We start from the raw sequence: 24676 nt of genomic DNA, 5'->3' as shown, positions 1-24676 counted from the left end.
AGCCAAGTCATTATTTTTGGTAATTGGTTTCAAAATTAAAATCACCTGGGGGAAAACGATTTGTAATTTTTAGGACATCATCAAAAGTAGATTTGGAAGCCTGACAAAGCAAACAGGGAACCACATGGGCAGATTATGACTAGTTTTATTGTTGCTTTATAAAATTCCCCTCCGTAAAGTTCCTGTCAGGTCAGAGGCTGGATGTTTTTCTCTCTCTTAAAAAGTTCCTGTAAATAAAAGTGAAAGGATAAAGAAGTGGAACTTCAGAGGGAGGCAGAAAACGTCAGTGTGGGTGATGGAGAAAGGGAGAGGGAAATGAAAGAGGCAGAGAAGGCGTGGGATGGGGGAGTTTGAGAGGGGAGTGTCCTGCTCTCTGATTGGCTGCCTCTCTCTCTCTTTCTCTATGTGTGACACTAAAGTCTTGAGGCTGAGCGCTGTTTCTCCAGCTCAGATGTTAGAAAAGGCAGCTGACAAGCGCAACTGACGGAGATTTTATTATTTGATGCTTCTGGATTACTTTCAGCTCTCCTTAAACCAGATTTAAACCCGGAATATTCCAGTTTATTTGATTTTCTGCACTGACAGCTGAAAGATGCTGCATTGAGACAGAGGAGCGCACTGAACGTGTTTATTCATATGTGAAAGTGTTAATTGAAGGCTATTTGTTTTGGTCACTTCTGGAGAGAGAAAAGCTCAGATCTACTCGGCTCCTGCTTGCTAAGGTGAGATTGTTTTTATTTTTTATATGTCTTGGCTGTAATGTTTGGTTCTGGTTATTGCAGTGCAAAATAAATACATTTCGTTTTGCATGCACTCTGTGTATATAAAATGAGAATAAATGTTGTTTAAGTGTGGTTGTTTGGTTTTGGAGCGCGTCCAAGTGCGCGCAGGTGCTGGATGGAGCGCACTCCATATCCAGACCCTAATCCGCCTGAGGCAATTTTCTTTTTTTTAATGAACTCATGTTTTAGGGCTTCTTTTCTTTATACATTGCACCTCTTTAATCATCAGTTTGACTTTTAAATTTAGAAGAATCATTCAGCTGTTTAAACCTAACATTTACACAAAATGATCCTCTTCTCTAAATACTTTCAATGTTTTTTAAAAAAATGAATGTTTGAAATCCGTGTCAGTTTCTCTTTATTTTAACCTCTCTACCTTGTGGTTAAGAGGATTCCCTCTTCCCTGATGATCCCCCGCAGAGGTGGAGGGATCAGTGGGCTTAATCCCGCATCCCTCTCCAGTACCTTTGCCTTGTGCTCCTTGGCTTTCCGTGGAGCTTCTCGGCATTAGGAGCCTGGATTGGGGTTTCCCTCTATGTGCTGACAAGTTTAATCCGTTTACTGGTAATTTGGTTGGACTCTGATCGGCTGAATATGTGCAAATGCTTTGGGACCACCTGAATGGGTCATTGTTTTGCTTGGCAACATAGTTTCCTATGTTGTTTGAATCTGATATAGTTCTTGTCCTTGTTTGTCCTGTTTGCTGGTTTTCACAAAATTTTTAACTTATAAAACCATGAAACAGTTACAACCAATTAATTTGTTGAATTGCATAAAATTTCATATTATTTGTTTTTGTTCAATACAGAAAATAAAGAAAGCCAGCCTACCTGCTGGTTTTAGCTTCCCCAGTGTATAAGAAGATGGGTCAGATTCTAATAGTTTCTACTCCATATTTTTTCAGTTTTTGCAAACAAAAATCTTCCCAAGTGCCAAGATTTATGTGTCCTGTAAGCCAGGGTGGGGTGGGGGTGGGGATGGGGGGTCACCTTTTTCTAGCCAGTTGTCACCAATGCTTAGCAACAAGTGGAGGGGGGGCAGCACTGTGCTACATTATGGTACAGCTGGGGAAAACGTGTGGTTTCGCTGGTATCTTCTTAAAAAGCTTGTAATAGCCTCAAAATGAGAAGTTTTAGCATTTTTCACACTGAACTCAGCCAAGAGATCCAGCTTGTACATGTTTGCAGAAGATTTCAGTGTGTTATGAGGCATTGGTCCAATTTGGGACTGACTTTTTGCAATCCTGAGAAGCATTTTGCTCCCTTTCTTAGATAAGATTTGCCTTGACTCATGAAAATAAAACATGACGTTGTTCATAAAGATTAATTCCTCTTTCAATAACATTTACTCTTTTACTTAAGAAAAATTGATTTATGTTTGTCATCAGGGTTAAGATCCAAGAAAATATTAAGCTGTTCAAAACGGATGCTAAAAAAAAATTATGTTTAGGCTAAAGACAAAAATGAGCAATTAATTTGTTTCCTAAAGACCAAAAAGGGGTTCCTATCCGTACAATGTGTCATAACTTTTGCATTTCTTATGTTTCTGAATGTTATTTCATTCTCCCCCCAAAAACCCAAACATTTCTGATGTTTGACGTCTCTAGATTAGAATCCCAGCCCGTTCTGGTTAAATCTGTGGAAGCAGCGTCTCTCTGTGTTTTCTGGGGGATTAATGAGCCTACTGAGGACTGATGATACCAGGTGACAGATTGCTATAAGGAAGCTGCTATTTTTCTTGCTTGTTGCATCAGCTGCAAACATTTCCTCCACACTTAAAAAACCTATTGCTCTTACAGCACCCATCACTAGTGTAAATTAGGAGGGGAAACGGTGGATGAGCTATCAGCAGCTGAACTTCACAGACTGTTGTGTTGCAGTCATCTGGATGGCTCATGTCATACAAGGAGGAAGAGAGTCGTTTGTTACTAAATGACAGCCTTTTTGATGTTTCATGGTTAGATTTTGTGTTTTGGGTCGTATTAAGTAGGTTAAAGTAAGTCTGACCTCAGGCCGCCTTCAGAGTTGATGCTATTCCCCTGTGGCTTCCTCCACTATCTTTCCCTCATTTCCTCAGGCCACAGATGAGTGAGATTCCTCATGCCTGTCAGTGTTTACACAGTGGAGTGGGGAGGGGGTTGCTGATGTACAGACGATCCCTCAAAGTGTCTCCAACACATTCTCCTAATGCCAAACTCCAGGGATCTATTTTTAGTGGAGGTTTCTGATCATTTTCCCTTCAGGATTCCCTCTTTCACCAAGGTTTTCTGCTGTGACCCCTTTACTCTGTAATGGGATCCAGCTTTGTAGAGGAAAAAATAAGACTTTTAACTAAGATTTAGTCTTTTTCTTATTAAAGGTAAGGTAACGATCTGCTCATGAGTTGTCTTAAAGGCCTCTGAAGTGGTGATGCATTTTTTATGACAAGAGTTTGTTAACAACAGGGGTGGGGCAGAACATGAGGCACCCTGACCTGGTTGTACGATACCTTGTTATTGTGGCTCAAGTTAGACACCAGACTCCCGTTATTGTCCCTCCAGGGTGCAGCCCTGCCCATATTTTCAGAGGCAAAATTACCTTAGAGCTTTAACTGCTAAACAGCCCTTTGGCTTTGGAATTGAACACATCCAAAAAGACAAAGTTTTGCAGGTAATGTCACATTATTTTATCACAAAAAAGTCTGATTTTAGACATTTAAAATTTTAGCCTTTTTCCTATAAATTCCCCTGCAAATGTTAGAAAACCATCAATGTATTAAGCACATGCGTGGTAACCTGATATGAACTATGCAATTAAACTATTTCAGTAAGTAGGATTACTTCTGTTTTTATATCCATTTCAAATTTCCTCAACAGTCTGTGGCAGATGGCTAATGATAATTAAATGATTTACACCATCTCTTGTTTTAGTGGCGTTGTGTTTGTTTATCTTAAGCTACCACCCAGCCGCAGCTTCTCTGAACCAACAGTGAAGCGTTGAGTTTGTTTTTGTCTGCACTGAGGACTCAACATGTGGTCCCTCAACGCTATGCCTGGGCCGGCACCTGGAAGCCATGTGTAAATCACAGGGCCTCAGCTGTCTCTGCATGGAGCATCCATGTTTTTTTCTTCGTGAGTAAGGTTGCTGCTCGTTGGTAGCAGGAATGGAGATCCTCTCCTAAAGATGGGCAAAGTTACCATCAGTGGTGTTCGTAGCAGAGAAAAGTCAATACTGCAAACACTGCCATATATTAAGCAGTTAAACAGTCAGTGGGAGTGATGAACAGTTTCCTCACCTGCAGTGTTTCAAAGGACCTTAGTGTTTAGATTGCAGCTGGGAAAAGAGAAATAGTGACGTTCTCAGCGCTCAATCACCTGCCACTGATGCTTTTCTCTTTACATGTCTTCTTTGTGTGCCCTGGGCATCTGTGATCATGCTTGGCTGCCGCTCAGTGCAAAAGTGTCCCTACATGTAAGTTATTGTCAGCAAAGGCCTCCCGGGAGTAAACAAAGTTCGCACAACTGTTGACTCTGTGTGTGAATATCCCTCCTCTTCCACCCTTCTGGCTCGTGATCTCCTCGTCTCTGAGGGGATGCCACATGGTGCGGCAGATGCCGAGGCCGCTGCGCTATGACTCCTCAACACCCGCCATTCTCATGGAAATGGCCACGGTTGTCTGCTTGAATAATGGCGCTGGTCTGTTTGTGCACATGTGCACAATAGAGCGGCATGTGTGTGAATAAGGAAGAGTATTAAAGATGTTTTATGTGAGGTTAAAAAGTGAATAAAGGAGGAAGGTTCTGGTATCTACCTGTTCAAGAGAATTAGCTGAAACTGATTTGATGAGCTGATGTTTAGCAGGCTTTTTCTCCAGGTTTTGCTAACCCTTTTCTGCTTGGCTGCACAATAACCCCCTGAATTTATTTGAACTACTTGTCTCAGTGTGTGGGCTGCTTCAGTTTTTATTCCTCTTGGCATCCTTGAATCAATCCCTGGCAGCTCTGCAGTGTGTCAGCTGTAAAGGCTTTTACACTTGGCGGGCAGCCACAGGGCGGCATATTGTCAAGAAAGGGTGGGTTTGTCAGGGTGTACCGGGTTGAGATTGTTGGACGGATTGTTGTGGAAAGAAAGGGTAATAAGACATAATCTCAAAAGGCTTCACATAAGGTGTGTGTATTAAGTCATTGCAACTGTTCCAAATTTGGTCTTGGATCAAGCTCTATCTATCAATCCACCCATCTTCTGAGCTCAGTAGCCAAACTCATTTCAACCAATCCACCGTGACCCTTTCCATGTAGATGAGCAGAGATTCTACTCTGAGCCCCTTCACAAAAGGCAAACTCCTTATGGTTCAACTGCAACTCAGGAAAAACACATTTCAGTCTCTTGAATTTCCAACGTGACCAATAATGAAGATCTGAATCTTAATCGACCGCTGAATTGAAAGCTTTGTTTGTTTGTGAGCTCGCTCTTGACTACTAAAAACTGGGTCTGTGTTGGTATCAATAGATACATCTTTGGATTTTTCCACACAGACAAAACCCCAAGAACTCCTCTAATCAATGTATCTATTAATTTCAAACCTGTGGCAGAGGGCCTTGCTCTAAGATTTAAAAATAAAGATCTTCTCTTCTTCCACATGGATGTTCAACATTATGCACCTAAAGACAGAATGAAATGTAAATCCTCCCAGCTGGGAAGACCCTTTTCTCCAAACAGATTGGGTATTAAAGGGTGACTCCAGAACTCTAATATTGTCTGCTACAAAGCACCTTAACATAATCAATCTGTTAACAATAGTCCAGAGAACTGCTGAAACGTTCTTCAAATGGCTTTATCCAAACTAGCAGGTGTACCTATTATTACCAAGCATCTTTTCATTTTAAACACATCCCTTAGCATCATCATCATTTCCTCGTAAGTCCTGTGCTTTCACAGGTAGCACCAAAATTGTGATTGCCTGGAAAACACAAGGATTTTAAATCTGAAAGCACACCCTTGTTTTGCTCCAGTAGCTTTTCAATTTTCTCTGCCTCCTTTGGTAACACAGCCACCTACTCACCCACCCACCCACAGTCACACACAAATACTCCTCCTCGCTGTGAGTCACGTACACATACACCACACATGACCGCAGAGGAACTGAGCAGACAGCGTGATCACACCGCAATGATTTCAGGGTGAAACAACAGTCAAGACCTCCTGCAGGGCTGCAGATTGGCCCAGAATCTCTCATGAGCTCCCACACATCTCGCTGCACTGTCAACGTGATGCCTGTATGCTTTCCAGTGTTTTAATGGAGCTTCATTTATGGTTTAATAGTTAGCTGTTACATTGTCCTGTTTGCAGGTAGGAAATATCGCAGAGCTATATTTCAACTTTGCGGATCAAGGTTGGGCTTAAACAGAAAGCTTACCTCCAGGGTTAAGAGTTCCTGTTTATCCACTAGACAGCTTAGGTTTGGGAAATTGTTTTTTCAGTAGTTGGATCATGGCACAAGTGAGCACTGTATACATTTCTCTCAGTTATAAGTCACAAAGAGACCAGAAAAAGTTGTTCTGGTGGCTCGGATCATCTCCTTAACCATTTTTTTATGACTCTCAGTCTCTAGTCTGAGTTGAGCCATTTTTCTGTTATTTCAGGCTTCATCAAACCTAATAGGAGCTAGTGTTATTAGTTCAGCCACCCAAAACCTCAATACTTAACATCTTTAGAATGTTTGAGCCGGTTTCAACAGCAGGGTTAACTCTGATTTAAACCAAGATAGATCTGTGCTTCTTAAATATCTCATTTTCTTATTTCATCTCTTTAGCATATCATCTGTTTATCCATTTAGACTAAACCGAAGCCCAAAATATGCATGGGAGGAAACGTTTTGTTTAGGGAACATGTGCTACTCCGTTTTCTTAAACAAACCTTATGCAGTCTAGAGTTATTTTTGGTTTGCTTGGCTGCTCTGCGGTTATGCCAGGAAAGGCAGTGGAGCATTTGTTCTGATGTTTGGTCTCTTTGTCTCCACAGGACAACATGCCGCAGACACCACCTTTCAAGGGGCAGCTGAACACTGGTGGCTACAACAACAATTTGTACGAGACCAAGGAGCAAGGCTACCCCGGCCTCTATTATCATGGCAGCAACCTGGTGTCCGGCTCCCTGGAGGCCCTCATTCACCACCTGGTGCCAACTGTGGACTATTATCCTGACGTGAGTGCTCATGTTCTGCTTTAGTTGTTTTAAAGTCTTTTAGATTCAAGTTAAAAAGTAGAAGCTTTTACTTTCTTTTATTGCTGCTGTAATGAGATGCTGTTTAGCTAATGAAAGCTACTTTCATTTTCTCTGTTTTTCTTGCTGCATAAAAGTTTTTGTTGTCATACCGGGTGTCTTATACGTGATTATGAATATTCTCTACATTGTCTTTCCTCTGCAGAGGACGTATATCTTCACCTTCCTGCTCAGCTCTCGCCTCTTCATCCACCCGTATGAACTCATGTCCAAAGTGTACCACCTGTGCTTCGAGCAGCAGAGACTAAGTGATCCTCAAGCAGATAAGGTATGTTGGATTTGTACATTTACCAAACTAAATCTCGACTCCAACTGGCTGATTTGGTGTTCATTCATTGTCCGTTTGTTCTGTATTTCCAGCTAAGGCTCAGAAAGATCACTCCAAAGATTCTCCAGTTGCTGACAGAGTGGACAGAAACTTTTCCATATGACTTCAGGGATGAGCGAATGATGCGCAGCTTGAAGGAGCTGACCCACCGACTTGCCAGCGGAGATGAGGTCAGTACCCTTCCCTTAAATTTGCCTAATTTTCTACCAGCAAAACCCAGTTTTTTGGATAATATCGTTCATTAAAACTGTTCTTGTCCAGCAAAGCTTCAGGCACTGTAGATCTTTTGTAGATATAGTAGCGGTGGGAAGCAAAGCAGGCCATCAGTGGCAACAAAGCAGGTTTTGATGCTGGCTGTGTGCAGAGAAAAGCCTTATTGTTTATCAGCTAGGTGGGCTTTGCCTTCTCTATGACTGCTCCGCTCCTGTTCAGCTGCAGAAGAGCTGACTCGTCCTGGTTTAGTGCACAGTGAGCCTCGGCTGTGCTGCATGAATAAAGGTAGAGCTGATCTGTATTTGTCCGTATCCTCTGTTATCTTTGGGTCAAGTTGATGACCTTTCACTTTCAGTCATTTACATGCAGATAAATTGTGTTTATAGGCAACAGCTTATGCTTTATCTGCCTTGAATGGAAATGCAAGCATAGGCTTAAATTAGCACCAGAAGCTCAAAATCAAAGTAACTGTGTGTACTGTAAGATAAGGTCTTAGTCTTTCACTGTTCAGATAAAAATCCTGATTTGGTTTTCAGGTAAGAGATTCGTATCACATTTTATGAGGAAAACAAGGTGCAGTTTGTCAACTGAATCAAAAGGCTCCTTCAAAGAGGGCTTTACTCAGTTTATGATCTCTGAAAAGAAAACAAAACCCCTCTGAATGATCTTATGAAGTGCAACATTTACTCTGACTGTAATTTTAACAGTTAGAAGTGCAAAAGCTGTTGGCAAGCTGTGCCTCTTCCGTTGTAATTTATCTGATTTAAGGGGAGTTTGGAAAATGTGTGACTTAAATACATGTAGAAAGCCAGCCTAGTAAAGATTCAGTTCCTTTACATTTCCTCATGGCACACTATAGTTTGTGACTGAAGATCTTGCTGAGATGAAGATAGGGTGATGAATTGAACTAATGTAGATGAGCAGGCAGGTAAAATATAATGACGAAATCTTCTTTTTAATTTAGTTACAGTTTTCTAGTTCAAAAGAGGAATTATTTGCAAAGGAGTTTATAAATTTGACTGCTTACAACAAAATAATTAGATTTTTTGGGGGGCATTTGCAAACTGAACCCAAGCATTTCACATTTCTCACTATGGGTGTATATTATTTAGAATAGGGACCTGTTTCAGCCAATAAGAAAGCAGGTATTTAGCAGAGGTTGCTGGTGGAAAGGATAAAAGATAAGGTTTTGCTTCTGGTTTTAAATTTAAATTGTATTTTGATTAGTTTACTTAGATTTTTCTTTGTTCGAAGAGTTTTATTAATTTTTTTTCTTTTAGTGGGAACCCTCAGTGGTTTCAGCTTTAAGGATCCTGCATCTGCTGTCAATCTGGTGCCACTTGAACCAGTATCTTGTCAAGTAATCATTTTCCCCTTGTCCTCCTCATTTCAGCAATGGAGCTTTGACAGTACCATTTCTAGTTATTTTTTACGTCTCCTTCTCTGCAGTTCTGGGTTTTTAACTTTGACTTATTAAAGATGTGCATCGCCTTACAGAAGGCTTATCCACTTGAGAGCAGATAATCCAAACGTGCAAACCCTTACCTATAAGGACAGACCTCAATGACATTACTAATAAAGGCTGAAGTCAAACCTTTATCAAAAGATCAATGCATTCCCAGCTGAGACATCCCCAGCTTGCACCTGGAAATAACCTGGCTAACTGGAACATGTGTGCTCTTGTACCGTCACGCTGACAGGCACAGTTTCACTTTTATTTACTGCAGACATATATTGATTTTCATCTCATATTAACGGAAGCTGGCATTAAGCTTTCTGTTACTGCGCTTAAAAAAACAGAGGGCAATTTTCAGCGAGTTTCCATGGTACTTTCCCATGAGCTGATTTCATGCTCGGTGGCAAAGAAAGGAAAGAGAGGCTGTTAGATAACAGAGAAGCTCTGCTCTGCCAGTATTTCCATTCATGGTCATTTCTAAACTGGGTGAAACAAGACATGGGGCATTTTGTGGTAATGCTTTGAATCAAATTGGCAAAATAAAATATTTTCTAAAATGATTGTGGACGCGTTAAGTTCTAAGGACGTTTGCTTAGCAGCATCTAAGGCTGTAGATGTCTGAATAAAAAGAAAGGAACACATAAACACTAAATATACAAGATGTCAACACTGGAGGCATCATGCAAACACATGGCTTCCTAGTTGCTCAGCGTGACCAAGAACATCGTTTGGACAGGCTTGTTTTCAGGGAAATCCGGTGGTACACAAACCGCCTCAGCTAAAGTTTGTGACTGTTTGTTCACGTATCTGTAGGTGATGAACTGTTGGAGAGATTAAAACGTGACTTAGTTAATCAGCTGGTAAAGATGCCCTCAGGGTATTTCTTGGAAACAGTAAATGGAAGCTTTTCTCTCACAGAGGTGGGTCTAATGCCGTATCTTCATTTCAGAGTCTTTAACCGCATCTTTGGAAAACAAGGCACACGTGTGGTACCACAAGCAGATCTGCTGTGCAGAGTAACAAGCTGATTCTGTTGAGCCACAGCTCTGGGAAAACAGACCAGAGTCTGGAATAGATGCTCTGAACATCTGCAGAAAGCTGTGTCCAAACCACACTGAGAACACACCAGGACCTTGATCACTAGTGAGACTGTCATTATGGATTTGGTCGGATATATTAGGAACCTGCAGCTGAGAAGGGAATCAAGTTCTGGGATCTTTATTTTTTCTTTATTTTATTTTGTGTTTTATGTGTAAATTAATAGGGGAACAATGATGATCAGTTTTAGATTTTCCGAATTTGCATATCATTATAAGTATATCACTCAAATGAGGTCTGAAATAGTAAAATAGTCCGAAATAGTTGATGTTCAACCCCATATTGTTGGTAATTTGAGCATTTTTAATTTAGTACAGATAAGCATGTCTATAAGGCTCAGTAAACTCCCAAATTGGTCATAGAATAGTAAGAAATCAGCTCAGATCGCATTAAGTACCCAGTGATGCTAAGTTTACCCTTTAACCAGGATAAAAAAGTTTCACACATACTTAAAGAAAATGATGCCACTCAACCAAGATTACCAAATGCAATAAAAAAACAAAACAAACATGCCCTCAGTAATGAAGGCTGGCACAGATCAGCCTTCTGCCCCCTTCCTATTGCTGCCAGGGCTCGATCGGGGGGTGGGGGGGCGGGGGGTAAACAACAAACTCCTGCTATGCTCCCTCGATCGTAAAACCAAAGGACTCCCTCTCTTCAGCAAAAGCAGAACATGTTGCCTCTGAGATCTGCAGCTAAATTTATCCAAACCCAGCGTGTCCTCTGTTTGGATTGGGGACAGAAGCAACAGCAGATGGTTGACTTTGAAGTGGCCACTGGAGTGTTTTTCACTTGTGGCATGCTTCACTGTTGTCCAAGTGTGCAGTGGACCGTTTCTTTTACAAAGCTTTTTTTTTTTTATATAGAAGCCAGATAGAAAAGATTTCTTTACTGTCATCAGTTCACGAAAAAAAAAAAAAATAGTTTTAAGTTAACTTGAATATGAATCCTGGCTGTTCTTCACTGCCTCCACCTCCAGATCTGTTAGAACCCAGATTCTAAAGGCTTGACTGGCAGAAAGTCCAGTAAGGATAAATAAACTCCAACACTCTAAACCCCGGACGTTAAAGACCTCCATCTATACACAATTAAACACATGTGTATTTCTCCTCTCTAAGGACAACTTATGCAATTTGTTGGCTGAGCTTTGACTGTAAGGAAACATTGATCTAACTGTGGTCTGTTTTAAGTCAAAGGAAATGTTCCGTACAGGCTGACCTCTCAACCCCTGCTGCTACTGAGCCAAAAGCTCTTCCCCTCTTAAACTTAGAGTGTCTAGTAAATGGATGTTGATTTACTAGACTGATGTCTTGATTTATTTAATTGATGTCTTGTTGCGTTGCGAACAAAAGACAACAGACCTATTTAAGAAATCAGACATATTTTCTATGTCCGATACCAAGCACTCGTTAATTTTCTTTCTCTTTTATCCACCAGGTGTACAAGAAGGCAGTGGGCCAGATGAGCCAGGGTCTGATCAGGAGGTTGACGGTACTCAGCCAGTATGAGGAGGCACTGGTCAAGATCAACGGCACAGCGGCCGAGCGACTAACAGCTCTGAAGGCGAAATCGCAGGCAGCGGTCCAAAGAGACTTGCTCTCCATTTGCAACGACCCCTTTACTGTTGCCCAGCAGCTCACACACATAGAGCTGGTACGCACACATTTTCTATGGGTTTACTTTGGATCTAGATCTGTTGGCTCTATGTCAAGGACATGATGTCAACCACATCAACTTCCTTAGATATGTTTGTTCCAATGGTCCTTTTTATTCTCTTACACAACATGAGTCCCATGACTTTTAGTTGTCATGTCAAACAAAAATGTATCAATATCCCTCAGAGGGACATTCGGGAACCCTGATAGCTCTTAAATCCAGTGATAGCTCAAGACCTGAGCAGTGCCAGATATATTGACCATATTAAAGGGAAGTAGAACTGTGATGTATCGTCGGTTAGAAATCAGTGTTCTGCTTTTGTTGCTAGAGCACAGATTTTTAACAATGGTGTTTAACCAGAGATGTATCAGTTAACAAATCAGACCTCCACAATTCAGGATTTATTAGGTAAAAATGAGAGTTTTAAAAGTCTAGGGGACATTGTAGCTAAAGAATGGAGGATGTAATATTTCTATTTCTGCTTTTAGGAGAGACTGAGCTACATTGGACCTGAGGAATTTGTTCAGGCGTTTGTCCATAAAGACCCTCTGGAAAATGACAAGGTAACACCTTCCTGCTTTTCTAAAAATAATCCAGTAGATAAGAAAGAATACACAGTGATTACACAATCTTCATTCCCTGTCTGCATGCCTAGTAGCAGTTTGGATCTTTCTTTTTATTATGGGTTGGAATGGTCTGCCTCTGTCTGCAGACGGATGTTAAGTTTACTCAACAAGGTTCCTGTCTGCTGTGCAGGTCAGAGTGAGGGCAGGTGATTGCCAGACTGTAGCAGCACCCAATATCCACTGCAGAATCACACGCACACTCGGACGCACCTAACTGACTATTTATCCAAATCATCCAAGTGTCTGAATTAGATGTGCATTTCATCTCTTAGCAACCGCTGTGGCAAAAGGGTTTTATATTGGGAAGGGGTGTGTGTTTTGGGTGGCGGCTCTCTTGTCTGGCATTCGGCTGCTAGGCAACAGACCCTTTTTTGGAAGCAGAGGGGGTTAGAGCTGCCATTGTGCCTCTGGCCACTCTGTCTCATACCCCAAACAAGCCCCTTCAAAAACAGAAATGACAGCATCCATGCATGTGTGTGTGTTGCATATAAAAATGTGCCTGGTGGCAAGAGAGACTACATGGGGGAGAGTGGCGTAAGGCCAAAGGAATGTGTGGTATTAGATCAATAGGAATCCACACAAAGAAAGTAAATGCCGCTTTGGACGACCATTGTCCTGACAAAGGCATGTTGAAGTTGAGGATGATTGGAGCTTATTTAGTGTGCTCAGTGATGCATGGACTGGGAGGAAGAGTGAAATGCAAATATAAGCTCTACTTCTATCTGGACAATTTTGGCATTGCAGTTACCAGCCTTGTTAATTGAAAACCTGTTATTGTTGTTGCAGAGCTGCTTCAGTGATCGCAAGAAGGCTAGCAACCTGGAGGCCTACGTCGACTGGTTCAACAGACTCAGTTATCTGGTGGCCACAGAGATTTGTTTGGTGAGTAACAAGAGTTTATTTTGTTAGATATTAAACATAAAAACATTTTAGAAGCTTTTGTTATTTTTTAGTTATCCTTGCATATTCCTGGTTTAACTGTTAGCATATTAGGCAGAAATGTTTCTCTGAAAAAAATGACTAAACTATATGTACTTTAATTTGGGGTTTCATTTACCTAACCTTTTTTTGTCAAAGCTGGTTTCTAAAAGGCTTAGATTAATCATTTGGAAACATATTTATTGGAAATTACCAAACTAAGCAGTTGAATTTGATTTAAATTTCCCATTATAATCCTGTTCCTTGTTTTTAAATCAGCCTGTGAAAAAGAAGCACCGAGCCCGAGTCATGGAGTTCTTCATCGACGTGGCGCGGGAGTGCTACAACATCGGCAACTTTAACTCCCTCATGGCTATCATTTGTGAGTGTTTGGTCCTCTTTTTCTTTCCTCTCAGTCAAAATCACTTTGGCTGTTTTAAGCAATCATTCCCAGAACTTTTCATGCAGGCAAATCTTTGGAGCTGTTACTGATTACATTTTGTTTTATTTTAGATCTATAAAGCTTAAACCAGTTACCAAAAGGTTCCCTGTCAGATCTGAAAAAGACTCAGTATAAATGTTGTTGTGGAGCTCTTTTGAAGGTTCCTGTGGTCTGAGAGCACTTAGTCTAGAATCTCCTCAGGCAATGCGTTGACTACCCTGGGGGATCCAACATCCAAGCTGCACCAATGAAGTAAATCTGGCTGCTCTCCCTGGCCTGAGGCCTGGAGTAGAGTTGGGGATCTTTGTGTCCAGAGTAAAGGGGGAAGGGGCAGAATCACAGGAGGACTGAGAACAAACTGGCAAAAGCAGATGGTTAGCGCTGACCAGATAGAGAGTCAGCACACAATGGAGGGGAGGGATGAGGGTGGAGGAAAGAAGGGAATATTGGAGTGCCAGCTGTCCTTTCCTCGTCTCCCCTGAGAGAGGGAGAGAGTGCCAAAGGCAAAATTGTCTACAACAGCCTCATCTCAAGGGAACAGTCTGGGTTATGCTTTACTGTAGTGCTGCATCCAAAAGGTTACTACTATCCTAAAAAAAGATATCTCCTAATTTACCTATAGAGTAGACATATGTGCAGATTTTGTGAAATCAAGGGGCTGCTTCATGGAAGGGTAAAACAAAAGGACAGTAGGCAAAGAAGAATAGTTTACCTATGAAGGGTTTGTTTTTATCACAAAGAACACCTGTCACTGTTGGCTTTGTTTGTGGATAGGTAAGGCATGGTCAGATCCCACTTTCCTCCAGTTTTTTAAGATGTAACACCCTAGCTGTCTTTTTCATCCGAGCTCAGGGAGAGATTGGTTCAGTGGTTTAGATTTCCGTTCTCTGAACATGAGCGGTCATTCCTGCTCTGTCTAACCATGCAATGCCCACACCTGCAATGCAAATAAACATACAGAGGGATTAGCATATGGGAAGCAGAGAGCTGGGAGGGGAAACGAGGCATGCGTTAACCTCCATTGTTCCCTGTGGCCCCGCTGCATTGGAGGAAACAACATAAAGACGGCAAAAAGGAGGGGGTGTGCAAAGATGACTGCAAGGGGAGGGGAGGAAGGGTGGAGAAGGGAAAATGCCATGTGTTAATGGAATTCTGTTGGCTTAGATGTGCAATTTTTCTTTATCACTCATTGTGATGTGTTTTCTTTTTGTATTTGTTCTCATCTTGCAGCTGGGATGAACATGAGTCCAGTGTCCCGCCTAAAGAAAACCTGGAGCAAAATCAAGACAGCCAAGTTTGACATCTTAGAGGTGAGCCTGCGGGGAAGATTTTTTTTTTTCCCCCAGAGACCCAACAAAGATTAGAAACCTCCATCTTAATTGGATTATAGCAGATAATATACTCTTTCTTTAAAAAAAATATAATGAACCCAGAAAATTGATGCACTCCTCCCATCAGCTGGCTGAAAGAAATCTGCCTCTTCTTTTCCCTTGTATTTTTGGAAAAGCAGATACTCAACAGACTGAAAGGCTCCTGTTGCATTTATTGGCTGTAGGCGAGCTGCCAAAGCAGCAACTTGCTACCAACAGATTTTCTTTTACTTTCTGAATATAATATCATAAAGTCATAATATCTATGCAGAAAACATTTTCTCAAATATATTTGGAATCGAGGTCTTATTTTCTTAGAGGTCTTATTTTTCTCTTTGTGGTTTTGTGGGGTAACTTTGAGTCTTTTGAAAGGAGGAACTAGGTTCAAATCGTCGTTGAGTCAGTAAGGGGAATGTGTTGACCCATGAATAACGGAACAGCTAAAAGGGCGCACATGAGCTTAAATCAGTGTTTTTGAATCAAAGTCTTTGGTTATTGGTTACATAAGTCAAAGCTTTGGTTATATTCACTGTAGAGGTGTGTTATGTTCCTGTTTTTAATAAAAACTCATCATTTCAGAATGCATCAAAACTGCAACGGCAGTTATAGAAAAACAGAAGCCTAAATTGAAGATCAGTTGTATTATTTTAAAATGTTTCAACTGCAATTAATTCAAGTTTTTTTAAAATCCCCTACTTTATCATCTTACATTTTTGTTACCAGTAACAAAAAACCCACACGGGTGGGGGAATTTGATGCCCCAGATGTGGAAGGCAGATGCAGATCACTCAGCTCTCTGATACGTCTTGGAAAGCTCAGGAACTTCAGGGAAAGCTGAAAAAAACCACCTGCTGTCAGTCAGTCTGCACATTTGAAATGAAAGATCTGAGAAATAAACGATGAATCTGCTCGAAAGCTTTTCAAATACCTCTGTTGTTTTTTTCATTTACGTCTCAATGGAGATGATCAGCTTTCATTCTTCAGTCACATTCCCCCTTAAAACATCTTTACCTTCCTGCTTGATTCATCAGGGACTGGTGGAGATAAATCCTGAACTTTCTAACAGAGCTTGCTGCAGTGATGCTTACTTTACGCCATCATATATCATTTTAGCATGGAGGGTTTCTTATTTTCCCGTGACTGCTGGGAAGCGGGTGATCCAGCACATGGATGTTGCCAACATATGTATTGTATTAACGTTGGATGGGTACCAAGGAGATCTGGCCTCACATTAGAGGTCTTGATTAGGACCCACTATCGTTGACTTAGTTTTAGCAAAGCAGCTGGGCACCAGAAGTTACTTTCCCTTTAAATAAGTAGTACAAAAAATAAAATAAAATCCTGCCCTGCATTGAACATAGAGTCAGATCTACATCTAACATGTTATGGGCACTAACATCAAACTTTCAAACACTGTTTCCATCTATATTAGAAGTTTGCCCACTCTATGCTCTAACCTTCACTGGATAATTAACATTGACTGTTTACCTCCATATAGCATCAGATGGATCCTTCAAGCAATTTCTACAACTACAGAACAGCACTGAGAGGAGCCACACAGAGATCCATCACAGCTAACAGTACCAGAGAGAAGGTGAGGCCTCAACCGGACCAGATCTGGTATAAATCCTGAGTTTATATCTGTCTGTGGAAGATCACAGCAAAAAATGTGTTTCTTTTCATTCAGACTCACTCACCCTGAATGTTTGAAAGTCTTCGCTGAAGACTTAGTGTTTAGATTTCATACATCTGTCTGAGACGACCTCAATGAGTAATCAGGAGATTTGTGTCTCCTTCAAACCACAGAAAGTGCTGTTGCAGCAGGGGCGCTTTAAGCTGATGGTTGTTATGTAAAGAAGGGGGATGTCATGCTTTAGGGAAACCGTTGATGCTGAAGGAAGGAGGGGAAAAACAAATGTCTTGTTGTGTCTCGTTACCATCTGCGCACCCCGTTCTCCGCCTTGTTTACGCCATCAGCAGCATCTCCAGACGATTCGCACTGAAATCAGGACATTGCATAACAGCTGAGCTCTGGGTGGACACAGTGACCGAGTCACAAGAGGAGGGTCCCTTCGAACAGGGCCGCCTGCCAGATCACATAGTGTTCTCCGAGGGTTCCCTCCTCCTCCTACGAGCTTCCTCTCACGAACATTTTATTAACTGAGACAGAGTGTTCTGTCAATATTCATTTGGCTCCCAGAGTTATTTTGGAGCCAAGATATCCAAACATTCCAGCATGAGAGGCCGAGGTCATGAAATGGAAAGTTCCCAGTAGTCTGGTATGTTCCTGCTGGTGACCTCCTGTTTTAGGACTGGGACTCAATGCTGACTGGTTTGCTTTGGACAACATTTCAACAAAACTGCCAAACTTCAAATCTGAAACAGACTTGGTGTATCTGATGTTTGGTTGTTTAGCAACAGCCCTCTGTGACATTTCACTGAAAGGAATGTGGACAATATTCCAGAACCACATGATCTGCTTCTAATTCCGATTATTAACTTCATATACATGACAAAAGAATAATCTGGAAAACTGCAATGCTTGAATTTAAAAATGAACTAATATTAGTGAAAAAAATTAGTCACGGAGAGGAGAGCAGGGATCTGTTCGACGCGCTAAATCCAAGGAGGAAACGTAAAGCTTTACTGCAGTTAGGGATTTTTAGACTTGCAGACTTAATTAGCTTTAAAGTTGTGGTCAACAGAAATATTGGCACCCTGCCTTAGGCTCTCTCTGTATTAAAACAAACAAACAGCCCCTGAGCAGATCCAGGTGATATTCATTATACAATCATTCAGCTCCAGACAAATGCCAACACCCACTTATAGCTCCACCCACACATGCCCATACATACCTCTAACACATGCACCCTACCGTTAGAGACAAGACAAAAAATGCATCCTTGCCTCTACCTTCTTCTGCCTTGTATCCTTCTCATCTTCTTGCTGCCTCTCCTTAACTTGTGTCCTTTGATTACTTCCTAACCTTCACTTTTTGCTTCTTTCCTTTAAGATTAAAAAAAAAATATATATTTTTCAGATTATGTATTTAAAGGCTGCCCATTGTCGAATTTTAAACCTTTGAATTTAATGTCTTAAAATGAATGTAAAGCACAAATAACACAGACACATGACTCTGGAAAATCTAGCATGTTTACATGATGTGCAAGGAAGCTTGAACACACCTGACTCTCCTAAAAATGTCCTTGTAAACAGCATCTAACCCCTGCTGACCACTTGCCGAACAGTCTGCTCTGAATTGGTGACCTCAGCGCTCCGTATCAGTCAGCTGCTCCTAAATTTTCTCCAAAACAAGCTTACAAATTAAGTCAGCTGAACGGCAGACTGAGAAGGAGACGAATCTGCACGACTATGAAGGGAATCTAAAACCAAAGGAGGGTGTGGTGGATTTAGATGTTACATATGATTGGATGATTTTTTAGCATGTAATACACTGGAAAGTCAACACAAATTGCCTTTGATGGAGCGTTGGGCCAACTGCTGCTGCTCTCCTAAAAGCGTCCCCCTTCATAAATGTTTGATGTTTGGGGGCTGGGAGATAGAAGAGAAGGAGGTGACAGACTGAGGTTTTTTTAGGTCAGCATCTTTCTGCAGATGCATTTAAGCATCACTCATATTTTAGGCTATTCATATATATAAGAATACGCTGGAAAAAATTGTAAATCTAAGTAAATACATTGTTCTTACAATATATGGTTTTTAATTACGCAGGTGAGACACTTTACCTATGGAATAAGATATTTACATTTAAAGCAAGAAAAACAAGATGCATTTTCTCATTTAAAGTGCACTATATCTAATTATCTGATTTTAAGAGTAAAAATACTAATTCCATTAATAATAATTAATGCACTCACTCAAATTATGGGTAAAATGCTTGTTTTAAGAAATTTTGACTTCTTTTCAGATTATTTTTGCAGCGTTATAGTGCTCACACCTACAATCAAAAAAATTATATTTCATCATCTAAACTGTGAAATGAAATTCCCTTTCCTCTGCTTCTTTTTGTCTTTAGATTGTCATCCCTTTCTTCAGCCTGCTTATTAAAGACATCTACTTTCTCAATGAGGGATGTGCCAACCGCCTGCAGAACGGCCTCATCAACTTTGAAGTAAGCTAAATTTTGAATTTCCCCTGAAAAGCTAAAATAACAACAACGGTGGTTTCCCCAGCGACGGATTTCGACACTGACTTTTAATGTCACAAAGCGCTGAAGTATTTACAACACATGGCAACTAGTGACTGTTATTTACCACAACTTCCCTAAAAAATACATTAGATTACTAGGAACTAGGGCTTGAAATGTTTCCATGAAATATAATAGTGACCAAATGCTGTTTCCACTCACATTTGGTCTCCTGGCTATTTTAAGCTTTCACACCTCTCTGGGAAACTTTGCTCAGGCTTTTTTCTGTCCTTCAGCTATTTTTTTCATATTGTAGTTATTTTTCACCGCAAGGCCTATTAAAAGCAGAAAATGGGTGTTGGCAGTTTTAATAGTAATTTCTTCTGAATGATGTTTATTTTTATTATGAATTTGTTCCAGAAATTCTGGGAACTTGCCAAACAAGTGAGTGAATTCATGACATGGAAGCAAGTGGAGTGTCCATTTGAGAAAGACCGCAAGATCCTGCAGCACCTGCTGACCGCTCCCGTGTTTACAGAAGATGGTGAGCTGATCTTTGAATGACTTATGGGAAATGTTTGTTTTTCTCTCTTTCTTATGTTCTCAGCTGCTTTCATTAAAAATAAATGATGCAACATAATTCTTTGGGAAAAAATTATTTAGTCTATGATCTTGTGTTTAAGATAAGTAACGATTCTATAACTTTTTTAATAAGAGGAATTTTAGCCATAGTAAACAGGGAAGACTTGTCCTAGTTTCTAACCCATACTTGAAGAAGTTTAGGTCTGATTACAATAAAAACTTTTAGCTTGAAGTTGTAAAACTTAGCTGATATAAAGTGATCAAAGCAGCTATTTTAAAATTGTATGAATGATCTCCTCCATCTTTTTCTGGTTTGTGAAAAAAAAAAATGTTGAAATGGAAAAGCCCCATCTTCTCATCCCATCTTCCCAAGGGAAAATGTGCATTTATCTCCACTGATATGAACATATTTACCAATTGTATCATTGTTGCATGATTTTCTAATATTGTGCAGCCCTGAATGGCGCCATCCCAGCTGATACTGGTTCTATCATGCAAAGGCGGCATAGATATAATGAGAGAACACCTACAGGAACGACTTTTATCATGTTTGTAGTCTACCAAAGGCCACAAACATACGATTAGTCATAAAAGTGTTGATTATCACATATTAAAAAAGGCCTCTCCATTAAAATCAAAGAACCTCGCTGGGCTTGAATTTGATGTTTTATATCTTGGATTTTCCAAGAGTAAATTTAAGATAAAATTATAGGCTTTAGCTGCCTTAGTCATGTCTTGTTTCCTTGGTAACTGACTCATAGATGGTGTCTCCTTATTAATAAAATTTTCTCTGATTTTTCCGCAGCTCTTTATCTGGCATCGTACGAAAGCGAAGGTCCTGAAAACAACATGGAGAAGGACAGATGGAAGTCTCTTAGGTGTGTAAGACCCCCTCCCTCCTCCTCTTCATCTCCCGCTCTGAACGCTCTTTCACCCTGAAGGGATTTGAGACCTTTCAATCACAGCGAACAGAATCCCCTGCCCCCAGGAATGACCACAGGGATGTAGGTCATGACAGGAGCCTGATCTCTCACTCTGTTTGATAAACACCACACACAGCTTCGCCCCGGCTGTGGTGCTTTTACAGGTGCGGAGGATAATCAGCTGATGGGAATCCTCCAGATCAGTTTAGAAAACAAAATGTTATTTTCACGTCTGAGTGCTTCACTTTTTTGGATGCAGTTTTTATTCTTTTAGTTGTGCATTTGAGATTTCACAGCTTAGTTCTATATATTTACACTTTTTGTCTGTAGCTAAAAAAATTATAGGTTTAACATAACCAAATTTATTGCAAAAATATCAAAGTACCTCTTACTGCAATACAAATCATCTGCTTCTTAAATGAGTAGGTCAGATATTTACCTTAGATGTCAGATGAAACCAAAATACATTTTAGAATTTAACACATATATTATAAACACTAATATTGCCTGTAAGAGTTTTAAATGAGCTCCCCTTTGGTAAAGTGGACCTATAAGTTTTAATATTCATTCACTTATTAGAAGAGGACGTCTGTGAGGCCTCTCTGCCCTCTAGTGGCCAGAAAACAAAAATACAGTTTTAGAATTGATGGTAGTCAATTAAAAGAAGCTTGAGATTATGTAGTGAATTTACTATAGAAAACTAATGAATGCACTTGAATATTACCCCTAATGTAGAATACAAAATATAATAATTAGTATATAGTCAGATTGAAACATATGCTTTTATTATAACATCAATTTAAACCTAAAATATAATAACAATGTATCCTGTTTTCATTATGGACATAGCGAATCTACAATGTTCTGCAGGCTTCTTTTGATGCAGAATTGATGACATGTGAAACATCTTAGAAAAGATATATTTAAAGAGGGGAAGTAGCAGAAGATGGAGAAGCTCTTTTCCCAATTTGTGTTTCAGCATGAGCCTAATCAGACATATAGAGTCATAGATTGTGTCAGGCGTCATAGGTGGTCGTGTTTTTACCCAAAGGATTGGGATAAACCTGACAGGGAGATCCACTCATTCCTTCACGTACGTCACATTTGGTGATGAATTGCATTGCTAAAGGCTCTGCCTCCACTTCAACACCAATCTGTCACTTCCCTCCAATATAAGCTGTGCCAGCAGGACATGCTGCTCTGGGTGGATGGTATCTGCTCATCACAGCTAGGCCCGTCCAATCTGTCTGCCCACACATGACCGTTGTGACTCATTTCTCTGACTCAAAATTTTGAATATGTCAAGACATCCTGCTGTAGATGCCTCCAAGGGCATCTATCCAGTCATATCCTCACCTTTCTGTACTTATGTGTCTCTCTGTGTTTCCTCTGCAGATCCACTTTGCTGAGCAGAGTTTAAGGCTGAAGAAATCCCGGAAAGGAGGAAAACTCAACAGGCAGAAGGCACCATGTCAGCACTGCTGTTGTCCAAGCAAAGTATCCCGATCTCAGAAGGGAAACGACAATCTCTCCTCAAGCTGTGGAGGACTCTGAATGTCCCACTCCCCAGCACTGAGCTGTGATTCCCCACCCTGCCCTCCAGCCCCTCTGCCCACCATGCTGTATATTTTAAGACAGCTGTTTTCCATCTCTTTGTATGACTTTTTAGTCGTTATGTTAAAGACACACTACGGACCTTAGAGGTAACAAAGAAGGTTGATCTTTCTCTGTGCAAAGGTTTCAGGGGCATGTTGCAACCCCTGATGATTTAATACTTTTATTATTGTGTTAGCTGCTGGTCAGCTCACATGGCAGATATGCTACATACCTTCCTGTTCCTAATGCCAGCATTCTCTGTATGGAGAAGCCAAACCTTAACACTGTAGCTCCATAGGACAGCATTATTTCTGCTGTTCATTTTCCCTTCTTTTCTCATTCCATAACTTCTGATTAGTAAGTCAAACAGTCTGGTTGTGATGTGTGTTTAAAAATGCACTGGCTGTATTTCAGAAAAGCTTCTTTTTTGTTTTTTGTTTGTTTTACACTTATGAGAACATTTTAAAGTAGAAAACAACACTTATTTAAATCTTGGCTGACTGGTGGTGTGGATTTATTTGTTAGAGGATTGCTGTTCGAAAGCAACTCTCTGCTGCTGAGGTTACATGCTGCCCCCTGGTGGTCGGTGCAGAAAAAAATTTGTGTGTTTGAAAATGTATTAAATATTTGTTTTATTTATAAATGTGTGCTGTCATGTTGTGTTTTCATTTTGTTATTTAATTTTGTACTAGATTCATATCATGCTTAGCCCTCAGAATTTCTTGATAATGTTATCTTTTCAAGGCACCAGGTCAGAAGATGAAGTTAAATGAGTTTTTTGACTGATGTCTGCTTTGCCTTGACGGTTTTCACACAGAATCTTGTTTTTTTTTTTTTTTTATATATTATTTGTGTCTGTGTCTCTTTCTCACTCCCTCCCTGTGTTAATGATCTATTTGTATTTGTGCCACTGAAACGGAATAGAGAAACCGTTTATAATTGATTTAGTTGTGTTAAAACGAGAAAGTTAATAAATAGTTTTGTCTCATCAAACGGCTCTAATTGATGTGTTTAAACATTTTGTTGTAATTTATGATACAGGATACTTTTGCTAGAATTGTAAAAGATTAAAGTATTTGGCTGCAATGACTCCAAGCATACCTGAGGGAAGCAAGCAGTGGCTTTCAAACATAAGAACATTGAACCTATCGCCAAGCATAGTGGTGGCACCATCATGCTGTGATCTATAAGCAGCACTCATGCAGAGTGGAATGATTGAGAAAGCTGCAAAATTCCTTAACCTCTTAAATCAATAACTGCTGACACAAAACTCCTCATTTGCAAGATCTAATATAAAAAAATAACCAAGTGTAAAATATAAAAAAAATTTGAATTACATCATTACATTAAATGTCAGCCTATGCATTATAGCGGCTGACGCACCGAAACTATTTGTCGATCTCCTGCTTCATTCTCTCATCAAATGTGAACAGGAGCCAAAGATATCTGAACTCCTACACTCTCCTCTGACCTGAAGAAGATGAGCCAATTTTTCCCATTTGAGAACCATGGACTGGGACTTCTAGGGGCACTGGGTCATGGTCATTAGTTGGTTAAGATCATTTTTGTACAAATTCTACGAGAGTTGTGATTATAAATTGTATTTTTTTTCCAGGGTAGAAGTCTCAGTGTGGATCCAAAAGTTAGTAGCTGGTGAGAACTAATGAAACAGGCCTGAAAAGGGGAGGTCTGGTGATCTTAGCTGAGATTAATCTCAGATAACTAGAACAACTATAACAATAAACTCAAAGCAACCAGCAAAGCAATTAGTATTATTTTTAAACACACATGCATTTTGCATGACTGAAAATAACAAGTGTCACAGACAAGTGTCAGATGTATGTGAGGTTAAACACATTCAGGTATATAATAAACTGAAGATTTAGGTTATAACTAATATTCCGGCTGAAAAAATTAATCAGATTAATCGTGATTAATTATTGAAATAATCATCATGTAATTTAGTAGTCAATTAATCGTTAACTGGAGTATAGAGAGTGTCAAAGATGCACTTAGCTGACAGAGCAACCCATTTCAAAATTTATAAAAAAAAAATATGTGAACATTTTGCATTTAAGATAAAATAGGGAGTGGCAGCCTAGTGGTTAGGAATAGATCTTGGAATCCTGAGATTCTGAGTTTGAGCCCCACTCCCACAGACTGCCACTCTGGCTCTCTGAGCGAGACCCTTAGCCCCACATTGCTCCCTGGGTGCCCCACGGTGGCAGCCCACTGCTCCAATATGAGATCAATAAAGTTCAGTTATATTATTATTATAT

General features: G+C 40.3%; 1 protein-coding gene across 1 annotated transcript; it reads left to right on the top strand.

The window, feature by feature from the left end:
• Window positions 1–442: 442 nt before the first annotated feature.
• Window positions 443–23382, top strand: rasgef1b (RasGEF domain family member 1B). Its single transcript, XM_015373627.1, has 14 exons — window positions 443–722; window positions 6782–6964; window positions 7188–7310; window positions 7403–7540; window positions 11575–11790; window positions 12282–12356; window positions 13206–13301; window positions 13617–13719; window positions 15010–15089; window positions 16648–16743; window positions 19186–19281; window positions 19717–19840; window positions 20684–20756; window positions 22197–23382. The coding sequence occupies exons 2-14, from the start codon at window positions 6788–6790 to the stop codon at window positions 22219–22221; spliced, it is 1422 nt and encodes a 473-aa protein (XP_015229113.1). The 5' UTR covers window positions 443–722; window positions 6782–6787; the 3' UTR covers window positions 22222–23382.
• Window positions 23383–24676: the final 1294 nt, after the last annotated feature.

The sequence above is a fragment of the Cyprinodon variegatus genome, unplaced genomic scaffold, assembly GCF_000732505.1.
Source record: "Cyprinodon variegatus isolate N-32 unplaced genomic scaffold, C_variegatus-1.0 Scaffold89, whole genome shotgun sequence".
NCBI lineage: Eukaryota > Metazoa > Chordata > Actinopteri > Cyprinodontiformes > Cyprinodontidae > Cyprinodon > Cyprinodon variegatus.
This window is presented reverse-complemented; position numbering and strand designations above follow the sequence as displayed.